At 43.0% G+C, this 14,056-nt stretch overlaps 1 protein-coding gene across 3 annotated transcripts in view; it reads left to right on the forward strand.

Annotated features, from left to right (window-relative positions):
* Positions 1–14,056, forward strand: part of CDYL (chromodomain Y like) — a 253,277-nt gene that overhangs the window by 175,718 nt on the left and 63,503 nt on the right. For all 3 annotated transcript variants that reach the window (XM_054493303.2, XM_063665779.1, XM_054493304.2), the window contains one exon: positions 9,266–9,932. In XM_054493303.2, the coding sequence (XP_054349278.2) occupies positions 9,638–9,932 (295 nt within the window). In that variant the 5' untranslated portion in view covers positions 9,266–9,637. The remainder of the gene's footprint in view (positions 1–9,265; positions 9,933–14,056) is intronic.

A 14,056-nucleotide genomic window follows, 5' to 3' on the forward strand; every position in this document is an offset into this window, starting at 1 on the left:
TCTCTGGGTGGGAGGATGTCTTCACCCTTTGGTGGGCAGATGGTTCTGACCCTTTTCAAACAGTTAAAGGAGAGAAATTGATAACCACCAGGGGTGGAAAGCAGGCAAATTGTTTTAGCTGAATGTTGGCTAGTTCTTTTGGGAGAAGAAGGGATGGGACTTGTTAAGGCAGAAGGCTAACAGCTAGGTTGCCACATGGTTGGCTCTTCCAGCACTGGTCCTGCCAACCTCAGGTGCTCTGGGAGATGACAGTAAAAGGCTTAATTATTTTTGTAGTGGACCCTGGCAGCTTTAAGGCTGTGTAGCCCTCTCGGAGATTACCCTGACATAGACAAATGCCTGTGGGAAAATGTTAATGTCTAATAAGATCATCGACTAGTATTCCAGCTCTTACTGCCCCCGATGAGATTTCCAGTGCTAATGATGATGACCCACTGGAGAGTGAGAAATTTAACCCAAACAAGTTGATGTACGTTCTTGCCGTCCACTCCACTGCTCTGGGAAGTTCTCCCCTGGCCCTTCCATTAAAGCCACATGATAACCCATGAGATGTTACCATGACTGTGGGGCCCACATTGGTCAAAATGGACGACATAATCAGTCTGTGTAAGCGACCTAAAATTGCCTTGTCCCTCTTGCATCTGGCCCTTGCTTACAGAAGGGCTGGATATGAGTAGGGTATCATTGGTAAACAGGTGAAAATAGCTCCCAAAATAGGAAACACACAATTTTGTCCTGGTGGAAGGAGAGCAACAATGCTAGTACCTAGGGAAGTGGGGAGTGCATTACACCTTGGGAAGTTCTGGGATAGGGAACATTAATGATCCTTGTCATTCAGAACCACCCCTAGAGTCTTCCTCAGGGATGAAAATGCCCTGGTGTGGTTCTCCCAAATTTTTGCAAGGGACCGAAGTGAAGCTTTTGGATCTGCCATTCCTCCTTGCCAGACTGCTCTGATGACGATTTGGTGCATTCCTTTGACCCATGCTGAGAATTCTATCAGAAGCAGCAGGGGATGGTGCCAGCGCCTGCACCTGCCACACAGAACACCTGCTAGCACCTCTGGCTGTCCGCCCACCCATACTCATGGCCGTGGCACAGATGAGTGCCACCTGACTGGTGGAGCAGGAAAACAGGATAAATTGGACTGACCACTGTCAGGCAGTTCTTCCAAAAACAAGGGCAAGACTCAATGATTGAACTGAGCTGTAGACCTTTAAGAGCCATAGCCATCTAGAAAGCTCTGTTGAAGGCACTGTCAGCCTGTGCCCCTATGATGCAGGGCTCACTGGTAATTGTAAGCAGCACTTTCCAGGACCAATGCAACACTGAGACTGTACTCTCCCTGTATGAAGGGCAGGTATTATCTTCCTTGTCTTCCTCCTAGAAGCATGGTGACTTGCACCTTAGCAGTGATCATCAGAGAACTTTGAGTATGTAAAGAAAAAAACTCCATCAGATCCCGTAGTCCTCATAGAACACTGGCAAACTCTCCAAAATGAAGCTACCCTTGAGTATCTGGGGCAGCCCCCCAGAAGGATCATTGACTCACCGTGTGTGCGCATCCTACAGGTAGCTTTCCCCATTGTGAGAATCATAGATATGGTGGTGGGAAATTTGTCCGTGACGTTCTCTGAAGTGATCCATGAAAGCATCTGGAAGCATTCATTAATGGATGATAGGATTGCTGTAGATTTCCTCCTTTGGGCCAAGACAGAGTTCATGCAATTGCCAACACATCCTGTATTATCCGTGTCAGTGGCCCCAACCAAAAGGAAATGTCCATTCAGAAGCTTCAGGAGAGAGCCATATGGCTTGCTAAGGTGGACCCTGATGTTTTATGGTATTGCTTTAGCTGGCCGGGTCCAGGATGCTGGGAAGCATGGTTAAGGTCAGGATTTTAGTTTGGCTCATCATGATGATTGGCATCCTGTTGATAGCAACTTTTATTAAATGTGTGAGACAAATTGAGTGGATTTGGTTCCAGCCTGTATTAGATTGATCAGACTGGCTAATAGAGTGGATACTCAGAGGGAAATCTGACAGAAGCCGAGACAGTATAAATACAAGGAGTGGGTCTTGTTGGGAGAGAGTTCTCCAGGGATCTCTTGCATCTCTGTATGTCTCTGGAAAAGAGAGTGAGTGCATTTGTTGTGGACTGTCTTTTCAGTAGTGTTGGTGTAAGCAGTTAGCCTTGGAGACAAGATAGTGTCTCCAGGCCATAGGGTAAGTTTGTTTACTGCGTTGTAGGATAAAGATGGGGGGTGGGCAGGCATGCCCATTATAAGCATTTGGGATCCCCAAGCTCAGGGATCCTTTCTTGTGATGTAACCTACTGTTTCAGCAGTTTTTACCTGTCTTTGTATTGCCCTGTAGGAATTACAGGCTCAGGTAACCAGTACAAGCAATGCTAATAGGCTGACAGGTGCTACTGCTGTGGGTAGGAAAAGCGGTAGTCCCTGTTTACCCTTTAAACTTTCACTTTCCACAGTTTCAGTTACCCGTGTTCAACCATGGCCCAAAAATATTAAATGGAAAATTTTAGAAACTATTTATAATTTTTTTTGCCTTTGAGACAGGGTCCCACTCTGTCACCCAGGCTGGAGTGCAGTGGTGTGATCACAGCTCACTGTAGCCTAGACCTCCTTGGCTCAAGTAATCCTCCTACCTCAGCCTCCCAAATAGCTAGGACTACAGGTGTACTCCACCATGCCCAGCTAATTTTTTTATATTTTGTAGAGATAGGGTCTTGCTATGTTGTCCAGGCTGGCCTCAAACTCCTAGGTTCTAGCAATGCTGCCACCTCAGCTTTCCAAAGTGCTGGGATTACAGACGTGAGCCACTGCACCCAGCCAATTCGTTATTTTAACTTGTGTATCATTCTGAGTAGGATGATGAACTTTTATGTTGTCCTGATGTGTCTTGCCCAGGACGTGAATTGTTCCTTTGTTCAGTGTCTCCATGCCATAGATGCTACCACCTCATTAGTTACTTAGTAGCTTGTTCAGTTATCGGATGGATCAGAGTGCATATAGGGCTAGGTTTTATCCGGGGTTTCAGGCATCGGCAGGGGGTCCTGGAGTATATCCCCCACTGATAAGGGGTGACTGTTACACTGTTTCTCTGATGAGGACTCTTGTCTTCTGCCAGCATCCATGAAAATGTCAAAAACAAGTTGGAGCTTGGTAGTTTGCAAGCAGGTAAAATCTCAGACCCTTCAAGTTTCCTTTTGTCTCTTGCAAAAAGTTCTTTTAGCTCTTATTCATCTGAAAGTGTCTTTATTTCACTTCCCCCCTTCTTTAAACTTCTTTTTTGAGATTAACTCACATACCAGTTTACCCATTTAAATTATAGAATTCAGTGGCTGTTAGCATATACAGTTTTGTATCCATCACCACAGTTGAGTTTAGGACATTTTCATCACCTCCAAAAGAAATCTAGTATCCATTAGCTATCATCTTCCTGTTTACCCCTATTACCTTCCCCCCAGCCCTAAGGAGCCACTAGTCTATTTTCTGACTCTATAAAATGGCCCATTCCAGTTATTTTTTATAAATGGCATCATGTATGTGACTGACTTCTTTTACATAGCGTAATGTTTTTAAAGTCCATCCATGTTGTAGCTTGTATCAGTACTTCATTCCTTTCTGTGGCTGAATAATGTTTTGTAGTATAGATATGCCACATTTTGTTACTTACTCATCAATTAATAGACATTCGGATTGTTTCTACTTTTTGACTATTATAAACAGTGCTGCTATGAACGTTCTTGTATAAGTTTTGGTGGGGACAGGTTTTCTTTCTCTTGGGTAGATACCTAGGAGTGGGGTTGCTGAGTCATATGGTAACTGTAATTATTCGAGGAACAACCAGACTGTTTTCCAATGTGGCTGTACCATTTTACATTACCACAAGCAGTACATGACAGTTCCCATTCCTTTCCACCCTCACTACTACTTACCCTTTTTATTATAGCCATCCTACCAGCTGTGAAGTGTACCCGCATTGTGGTTGTGATATGCATTTCCCCGATGGCTAATGATGTTGAGCATCTTTTCATGTGCTTTACTGGTCATTTGTGTATCTTCAGGGAAATGTCTATTCAGGTCCTTTGCCATTGTTAAACTGGGTTGTCTTTTTATTGTTGAACTGTAAGACTTTATACGTTTGTTATAAGTTCCTTATCAAAACAATTTTTTTCCTCCCATTTTGTAGGTTATTCTCTCACTTTCTTGGTGGTATCCTTTGAAGCACAAAAGTTTTTAATTTTGATATCTAGTTTAATCCACTTTTTTTCTTTTGTTGCCATTGCTTCTGGTGCCATATGCAAGAAATCACTGCCTAATTTAAAGTCACAACAAATTACACCGCTATATTCTTTTAAGAATTTTATAATTTTAACTCTTTCTTGTAGATCTTTGACCAACTTAATGTGTGGTATGAGGTGTAAAGGTCCGACTTCCTCTTTGGCCTATGGATATCCAGTTGTCCCAAGATTATTTGTTAAAAAGATTATTCTTTTCCCCATGGAATGGTCGTGGCACTGTTGTCCAAAATATTTGACCACATATAGGGGAGTTTATTCCAGGGCCCTCTATTCCATTAGGCTATATGTCTGTAGTTCCACGCTGCCAGTTTCATAGTATATTAATTACTGTAGGTCTGTATTAAGTTGAAACCAGTTAGTGTGAGTTCTTCAACTTTTTCTTCTTTTTGAAGATTTTTTGGGCTGTTCTCAGTTGTTCTTACCAATTCCATGTGAATTTTGGGATTAGCATGCCAGTTTCTAGAAAGAAAACAACTTTAATGTTAATAAGAGTTACGTCAAATCTAAAGATCAATTTGGAGAGTTTTATGGTATTAACAGTATTAAGTCCCCAGATCCATGAACATGGAATGTCTTTCCATTTAATTAGATATTTATTTCAATAATGTTTTATAGTTTCCACTTTATAAGTTGTACACCTCTTTTATTCCTGTTTTTTTTCTTTTTGGTGATATTATAACTGAGACTTTCTTAATTTCATATTTGGTTTGATCATTGCTAGTGTATAGAAATACAGTGCAGTTATTCCATTTTAAAAATTGATTTTTGTATGTTGATTTGTCTCTTGCAATCTTGGTGAACTTCTTTATTCTAATAGTTTTTAATGGACTCCTTAAACTTTTCTATATAGAAGAGTATGTCATATGCAAATAGCAATAATTGTACTTCTTCCTTTCCAATTCAGATATCTTTGTATTTCTTGTCTAGTCACTCAGCCAGAACTAGCTAGAACTCCAACACAATGTTGTATAGAAGTGGCAAGAACAAACATCTTGTTTTTCTGGTCTTAGGGGGAAGCTTTTAGTCTTTCAGTATTCTGTGTGATGTTATTTGTGTGTTTTTCATAGATTCCTTTTATTAAGTTGAGGAAGTTCCCTCTATTTCTAGTTTATTGACTTCTTTTTTTTTTTTTAATCATGAGGTGTTGAATTTTCTCTAGTTTTTTCTGCATCTGTTGAAACAATATGTGATTTTTTTCCCCTTTATTCTATTGAAGTGGCATATGAACGTTAATTGACTTTCACATATTGAACCAGCCTTGCATTTTTGGAATAAATCCTTCTTGGTCATGGTCATTTTTGTATATTGCGGAATTCAATTTGCGAATGTTTTGTTGAGGATTTTTGTGTCTATATTCATAAAAGAGGTATAGGTCTGTAGCTTTCTTGTGATGTCTTTTGTTTTGGTATTGGGTAAATAGTGGCTTCATATAAAGTGTGGTAAATTGTTTTCTAATTACTGGAAGAGTTTATGAAGAGCAGGTATTAATTTTTAAAAATTTTGGTAGAAGCTTTCTAATCCTATGCTTTTTTTAAGGGAGGTTTTGATGATCAGTCTTATATAGGCCTATTAAGATTTTCTTGATTCAGTTTGACTAGTTTGTATCTTTCTAGGAATTTGTTTATTTCATCTGAGTTGTTAAAATTATTGGCATATAGTTGTTCATAGTATTTTAATTATTTTTATTTCTATATGGTTTGTAGTAATGTTCCCTCTTTAATTCCTGATATTAGAAATGTGGATGTTCTATTTTTCTTAATCAAAATAAGTAAAAGTTTGTCAATTTTGTTAATTTTTTTAAAAGAAACTTTTGGTTGTGTTGCTTTTAAAATATTGCTTTTCAGTTTATTAACTTCTAAATTGTTTCTTTTCTTCTGCTTGCCTTGGGTTTAGTTTCCTTTTTTGCCAGTGTCCTAAGATAAAGGGTTAGGTATATTTGAGGTCTTTCTTCTTTTTAGTGTAGGTGTTCACTGGTAGAAATTTCCCTCCCATCACTGCTTTTGCTGTATTCCATAAGTTTTGGTATGTTATGGTTTCCAACTTCTCTTGAGACATTTTGGGGGGAGGTAGCCCATTGATTATTTAGCATGGGTTAATTTCTGCATATTTATGAATTTTCCCAACTTCTTTGTTATTTTCAGTATCATCCCCATTTGGAGATAGAACTTGCATGATTGCAATCCTTTTAAATGTACTGAGCTTATCTTAAGACTTAGCATATGGTCTGTGCTGGCGAGTATCCTGTGTGTGCTTGAGAAGAATGTATATTCTGCTGTTGTTGGGTGCAGAGTTATCTCCTTGTCAGACTTGCATAATGTTTCCATCACAAGAATTAATGGAGCAGTTTGCCTGCCCTTGGATGTCTTATTGCTCCGTCACAGTCTGATGCTGAGATCTCAAGCTATGGCTGCCTGCCAGTTAACTCAAAGAATGGTTTTCATACCTGTTTTTTTCTTTTTTGGGGGACGGAGTCTCGCACTGTCGCCCAGGCTGGAGTGCAGTGGCTCAATCTTGGCTCACCGCAACCTCCACCTCCTGGTTCAAGCAATTCTCCTGCCTCAGCCTCCTGAGTAGCTGGGACTACAGGTGTGCGCCACCATGCCCAGCTAATTTTGTGTGTTTTTAGTAGAGACGGGGTTTCACCCTGTTGTCCAGGCTGGTCTCAAACTCCTGACCTCGTGATCCGCCCGCCGTGGCCTCCCACAGTGCTGGGATTACAGGCGTGAGCCACCGCACCCGGCCCACATTTTTTTACTAGCTGAAAAAGATTTAAAAAAATAATATTTTACGATGTGTGACAGTTATAAAATTCAAATTTTAGTGTCCATAGGTAGAGGGTTTTTTTGTTTTTGTCTTTGTTTAATGCCATTTCATTCATTACATATGGTGTCTGGCTACTTCCTTGCTACAGGAACAGGGTTAAGTGATTGGGAGACCAGATGACCCATAAGCCTAAAACATTGACTCTTTGGCACTTTATGTAAGGTTTGCCAACTCCTGGTCTAATGTGTCCGCTATGACTTCCTTATGTATACTCATTCAGGCCACTGAGTATGCCTAAAAACAGAGCACACACCTACCCTTAGCTGTGGAAGCTACTGTTGCTCTTCCTCTTTGCTCAATTTCCTGAGGAGGGAGGGGCAGGATCTGCCTGGGGCCTGGCAGCAGCAGGTCCCCGGGAATGCTGGCCCTGGGGGAACCAGTGGTACATGGTTAAGGAGGGAGGGGAAAAAAATGCAGTGTGCTCCACCAGGCTCCTGCCTCGGCTCTAAGGAAACAGAGGAAAGCAAACGGGAATACTCTGGTTTAGTATACTGCCCGTTTCTGGAGCGGAAATTGATTTAAGGTGGGTTGGGCAGGAGGAGAGGGGAACATTAAACATAGCTTTCCTACAAGACATAATCTCTTTGCCCCTTTTCATTTAAAACTCTTAAACTATTTCTGCAAAAATGTCATTTATATGGACTTTCCCAGAAATATGTCTTTTACTTAAATTGAAATACACCCTCATACACAACTATTCACAAGTGAAGGAGCAGGGGAAAAATCACTTTCAAAAGCTTTCCCTGCTATGATGCGGACTGCGTGGACTCACACTTGCTGACCTGACATTTGTTCTGACTCTGGAGATCTGTCAGACGTGAAATCGGCCCTATGATGAGCTAAGGTCTTGCCGTTCCTAATCCTTTATGCTCAGAAGCAATAATATGTATTTAATTTTAGGCTGTTCAGTAGTTAAGGGCTTCAGTTTTCTGTATCTCAGGTAGATATACTGGAGAGTTTTTTGTTTCTTTGAGAGCAGAGAAAATGATGGGGATGGGGTATTCTCCCATTCTCTACGATCATCTGCACTTCTACTCATTACGCTCGAGTATTTGGGGATGTTAGAGAACCAGGCATGCCGTAGTGTCGGACCTACCTCTAACTGCCGGAAATGTACTGATGTTCTTAATAATTGATAGGTGCAGACCTTTGCGTTCTTAATTAAAGAGCCGCTCCGTGCCTGTAGGCCTCTGCCCACAAGATACAGAGTCACATGCTGCCCCCAGGATGCAAGCTGATGCTTTTATAGTAACTGCATATGTAACAACAGATTCTAGGTATTTCTCCAGTAACGTATGGAGGTACTGTGTCACATAATTCTTGTTCACGTGAGCAGCGGAAGATCTCTCTTCCATTTACACTTCGGATGTTAAGGTAGTAGAATTAGTCACAGTGATAAAACATGCTTACAAGGCAGGGTTGTGTGAATTGATAAATTTGATCCAGAATGTATTGGTCATCCATTTCAATGTTTAACAGCATCTCCATTGAAAGATGTTAGTGTAAAATTAATTAAAACCAAGATTTGAAAATAAGCTGATTGCTCTAGACTGTTTTATTACAATCAAGTATGATGTTCTCTGTTGACCTTTTTAGTTTTAATTGAGTGCTTCTGAATGATACTTGTGATACAGATGATATGTTTCTTTGATGGCAGTTTCACACCACAGCCCCTTGTAGCTCATTCTCAGCCCCTTGTAGCTCATTGCTGTCACCACTCCAGGCTGTTGCCTGGGTGCCCACTGCTGGAACCCTGGGATGACCAGGCACAGCTGCAGATGCCTCGAGCTGCTCCAGCCATGAGTGTGGAAACCAACTTGGTGATCAGGCTTCAACACAGAAATAGCAGAGAGCCCCTTTCAGTCACAAGAAACATAAGTCACCTAATGCATATCCACACGTTCTCAGCATAAAAATTTAGCATCTAGTTTGACTTACTTTCAGGGAAATTGCCCACACCCCAAATGGCCTATTACTATTTTATTGAGGTTGCAGAAGAGATCATTTTTATAATCTATTGTGGTTTTTGCTATTTTTGATGTTTCCTAATGAAACTTGCACTTTTCCCCCCAAATTTTGATTTTTTTAAAACTATTTTTTTCCTTTTATGAACAGGTTGAAAGGATTGTTGACAAAAGGAAAAATAAAAAAGGGAAGACAGAGTATTTGGTTCGGTGGAAAGGCTATGACAGCGAGGACGACACTTGGGAGCCGGAGCAGCACCTCGTGAACTGTGAGGAATACATCCACGACTTCAACAGACGCCACACGGAGAAGCAGAAGGAGAGCACATTGACCAGAACAAACAGGACCTCTCCCAACAATGCTAGGAAACAAATCTCCAGATCCACCAACAGCAACTTTTCTAAGACCTCTCCTAAGGCACTCGTGATTGGGAAAGACCACGAATCCAAAAACAGCCAGCTGTTTGCTGCCAGCCAGAAGTTCAGGAAGAACACAGCTCCATCTCTCTCCAGCCGGAAGAACATGGACCTAGCGAAGTCAGGTATCAAGATCCTCGTGCCTAAGAACCCCGTTAAGAGCAGGACCGCAGTGGATGGCTTTCAGAGCGAGAGCCCCGAGAAACTGGACCCCGTCGAGCAGGGTCAGGAGGACACAGTGGCACCTGAAGTGGCAGCGGAAAAGCCGGTCGGAGCTTTATTGGGCCCCGGTGCCGAGAGGGCCAGGATGGGGAGCAGGCCCAGGATACACCCGCTAGTGCCTCAGGTGCCCGGCCCTGTGACTGCAGCCATGGCCACAGGCTTAGCTGTTAACGGGAAAGGTGAGTGTCTAGGGAGCTGCCTCGGGCTCCGTGGTGATCCCAGAGGGCGTGGGTCCTTCTCTAGAGATCAGGCCTTGAGCTATGGAGAGTCCGGGGATTCTCACTGCATCTGCTGGAGGCTTGCAGAGATTTTGCCAGCTTCTCCTTTCTTCGCTTGAAGCCTTTGATTAATTTCTCTTAATTCGGCACTAGTTGTCTCTGTGTAATTTGCCATCCACAGACTGTGCTACCACACTGACTTGCTTTAAACAGTATCTCCCTCTAACTAGGTTATTAATAAGGTGAGTAAGTTTTTACAGCAAGTTTCTGAAGCTGTCTACCTTTCTTCGCCTCTTAAGTGCTGAGTCTTGTCTCGTGTTAAGCGTTTTCTTCTAAATGTGGCCAGCATTGATACAGAAGTGCTGGTTCTTATTTTGCTCATCTGTTTGAATACCCAGGAATGCCTTTCAGTGGGAGCATTGCTAACCCAGCAGGGCCTTTGGGAGCCAGGCTCGTTTCTCTGTTGTGATCGGCAGTGCAGGTGCCATTGCTTCCCCCGTCAGAGCCCAGTCTGCCTGGCACCAGTGGTGTCCTCTGTTTTACTGTCATCCCCAGCCCCGCTCCTGGGTTCTGCAGCTGCCTTGGTTGTGCCATGACCTGTCCATCTCCCAGGACAGCACAACTGGGAGTTCATACGGGTGGCTTCCTTCTCCTCACTTGCCACCCTGTGCCGGCCACAGTTTTCTCTTACAGGTCCTCATGACTTCTCACCTGCTGAAGCTTTCTAGTAGAGCTTCCTGCTTCCTGCCTTCTGACAGCTCCCATCCCTTTTCAGTCATTCTTGGACTAGGGTGGTGTCCACTGGTGCCCCCACCCCATTACCTTCAGTAGCAGATGTGCCCTGTGTGTCTGCGACCCGCTCCCCTGTCCTCTGGCTCCCTCTCTCTGTCAGCACCAGGGCCGCACGTCATCCCCTCCTCTCCATCTGCTCAGGGGCGCCCTGCCACCTGGCCCTCTCCTCTCTCTCCTTTCTGAGTTGTAGTCTTAAAATTGTCTCTTTAGCCGGGCGTGGTGGCTCATGCCTGTAGTCTCAACACTTTGGGAGGCCGAGGAGGGCAGATCGCTTGAGGTCAGGAGTTCAAGACCAGCCCGGCCAGCATGGTGAAACCCCGTCTCTACTAAAAATACAAAAATGTAGTCAGGTGCGGTGGCGCGCACCTGTAATCCCGGCTACTCAGGAGGGTGAGGCATGAAAATCGCTTGAACCCAGGAAGCAGAGGTTGCAGTGAGCTGAGATGGTGCCATTGCACTCCAGCCAGGGTGACAGAGTGAGACTCCGTCTCCCAAAAAAAAAAAATTGTCTGTTTACCTGTGTGTGTCTCCCCCAACCCAAGCTCAGTAGAATAATAACAAACAGAATACGGTGGTGTTGGTTTGTTTGGGGAGCTACTTTCCTCTAAAGCGAAATGGGCACTAAGACATTCTAACCATCCTGCTGCGGTGCATTCAACAGGTTTTCTCTTTGGCCCAGGCCCTTGTGTAGCAAAGAAGTGGAATATGAACTGAAATCTGGGGTTTCCCTTTGACAGGAAATTGCCATCTTGCCAATGTTTTTCAGACACGCTCTTGACCCAAACGGTGCCTTTTCCGGCTCCATTGGAGCTTATGAACTTGTTTGCAGGTTTGACTTCCTATGTTGTTGACCTCATGGATACAGTTTTCTCTTAGTTATGTGAGGGATCAGAGAAGTTCAGAGGTAGAAGGGACTCACTTCATAGCACGCTGTATTTTGCAGTTAGGGAAGTCGAGTCCAGAAAGAAGGTGATGTTCATGGAGAGAACTGAAGCCAGAAGGGGAACCAGAGCGTGTGCCTTAGTGCCTCCCTGGCGTTCTTCCCAGCATTGCTTGTTGCCTCCTGGACAGATAAGCACCTCTGTCTTCATTGATGACTTGGGGGCCAGGCACGGTGCTGGACTGTAGTGCTACCAAAAAGGACTGACGATCTATAGTCCGTGGGCTTGGCCCTGCCCCGCTCCTGGTTTTGTATGACCTGCAAGCTCAGAATGGATTTTACATTTCCTGATTTTGGGGGAAAAAAAAAAAAAGAGGAATATTTACTAACGTGAAAATATAAGAAATTAAGATTTCTGTGTTCACACATAAAGTTTTATTGGAACACAGCTAACCATCCATTATTATGAATGAATGGAGCTATCCGTTCATTTTACTTCCGCCACCAATCCCGGCTAATTTTTGTATTTTTAGTAGAGACAGGGTTTCACCATGTTGGCCAGGCTGGTCTCAAACTCCTGGCCTCAAGTGATCCACCTGCCTTGGCCTCCCAAAATGCTGGATTACAGGCGTGAGCCACTGCATCTGACCTACTTGGCTGTTTACAGAGAGGACACCTGATCTCTGCTCTTAGGAGGCCGTAGATCTGTGAGCCCCCTTTTTTATCCACAAAAGTTATATATATATATATATATATATATATATACACACACACATTTTTTGTTGTGGGAACCCTTGATTTTCAAAACTTTGCGCCAACAAGGTTAAGAGCTCTAGTCCTTAACCCGCACATCCAGTTTTGGTTGGTGACCACCTCCAGTGCGGTCTTGCTGGTTCCCTCTCGTGTGTTAGTTCTTTCAAAATGAACTGCAGCCCTCGCCAGATCCACATTGCGCTTTCACCACACGTGAAACCATTCGCAACAAGAACCTTCATTCCTTTATATTTCTTATATAAGGAAGGTAATCGCTTCCATTTAAATGAGGATTTAGTGACTTCCTTTCTAAAAAACATCCATCCACACGTGTGGCATTGGTTAAACCAAAAGGGATGTGTAAGCATAGAATCTTAGATTATTTTACCTTGTTCTGTGGAGTTGGGAGGTTGGGGTGGAAATGACAGTATTTTTCCAAGGCCCTCACCATCATTTTTCTCCAAAGCTATGATCTCTACCCGTCTCACTTCTGCCTGGGCACTGGTCAGATCAGCCCTGACCCTTGTATACTGCTGAGAATATAATCTCTAGTTAGAGGAAAATAGAAGCCGTTAGGGAGCATTTTTAGGACAGTGGTGAATGACATCCCCTGCAGCCTTGATCTAAATCAGGCTTGCAGATTAATGAGGAAGAAGTCTTTCTGGAAGAAAAGCAACTGCAAAGCTGGTGGAGCCCCTGACAGCAGGCCGCCTGCGGATTCGGGAGGGTCAGTGCTGTCGCTACCCTGGTCCCTGTGCAGAGAAGAGCTTTGTTATACTCTGCTAGAATGTAAGCTCCAAGAAAGCATTTTGTTTTTCCAGACTAAATCGAACTGCGCCCAGAATGGCGCCTGCCGTGTAGTCGGTGCTCTGCAAGTACTTGTGGATGGAGTGATTCCAGTTAGAATGGGTGCGCATGGAAGACAAGGGTGGTTGTAAGGAGTCATTTGTGGCCTGGATCTCTTGCTCAGAGAGGAGGGAAGGAGAGCAGGAGGGGAGAAATGCTATTGAAATAACAACATATATGGCCAGAAACACAGACATTCCAGAAAGCCCTCGTTCACCCTCCGGCACATCCTTCCTGAATGAGGAGAAGCCGCGCTGAAGCTCTGTTAGGGTGTTGGTCCACACTCAGACACTTTTTAAGCCATTGTTTGTTTTTACTTTCCAGATTAATTTTAGAGCTATGTAAGGAAATTGATTTGTTTTTCTAAAACTAATTGAAGTAGATACTGGTGGAGTCTTTGGGAAACGAACCATCCCCTATTCAAAGCATTAATCGTGTACTGAAGGGATGTTTTTGCCACCAAAAACCACAGATAAAACTTGAGTATCTGTGAACCCAAAGAATGTTTCTGGAGTATTTTCACACACACTCACTTACTTTTATAGAATAACCATATATGTGTTTGCTTTTTAATTATTCTAAGTATGACACAAAGGTTTAAATGAATATATTATTTCACTCAGAAATGTGAGAAATTCTAAAATTTAGGTGATGCAGCTAGCTGTCTTCTTTCTTTATCAGTGTTTAATGGTGATTTATTGCTCTTTTAATTCCTTAATGAATTAATCCTACAAAAGAAGTAATTGCTTATAAAAACTGGATTATCATAACTTTGCTCTTTCATGAACTCAAACATGTAATTCATCATCACTCC

This window comes from Pongo pygmaeus, chromosome 5 (assembly GCF_028885625.2).
Source record: "Pongo pygmaeus isolate AG05252 chromosome 5, NHGRI_mPonPyg2-v2.0_pri, whole genome shotgun sequence".
Classification (NCBI taxonomy): Eukaryota; Metazoa; Chordata; class Mammalia; order Primates; family Hominidae; genus Pongo; species Pongo pygmaeus.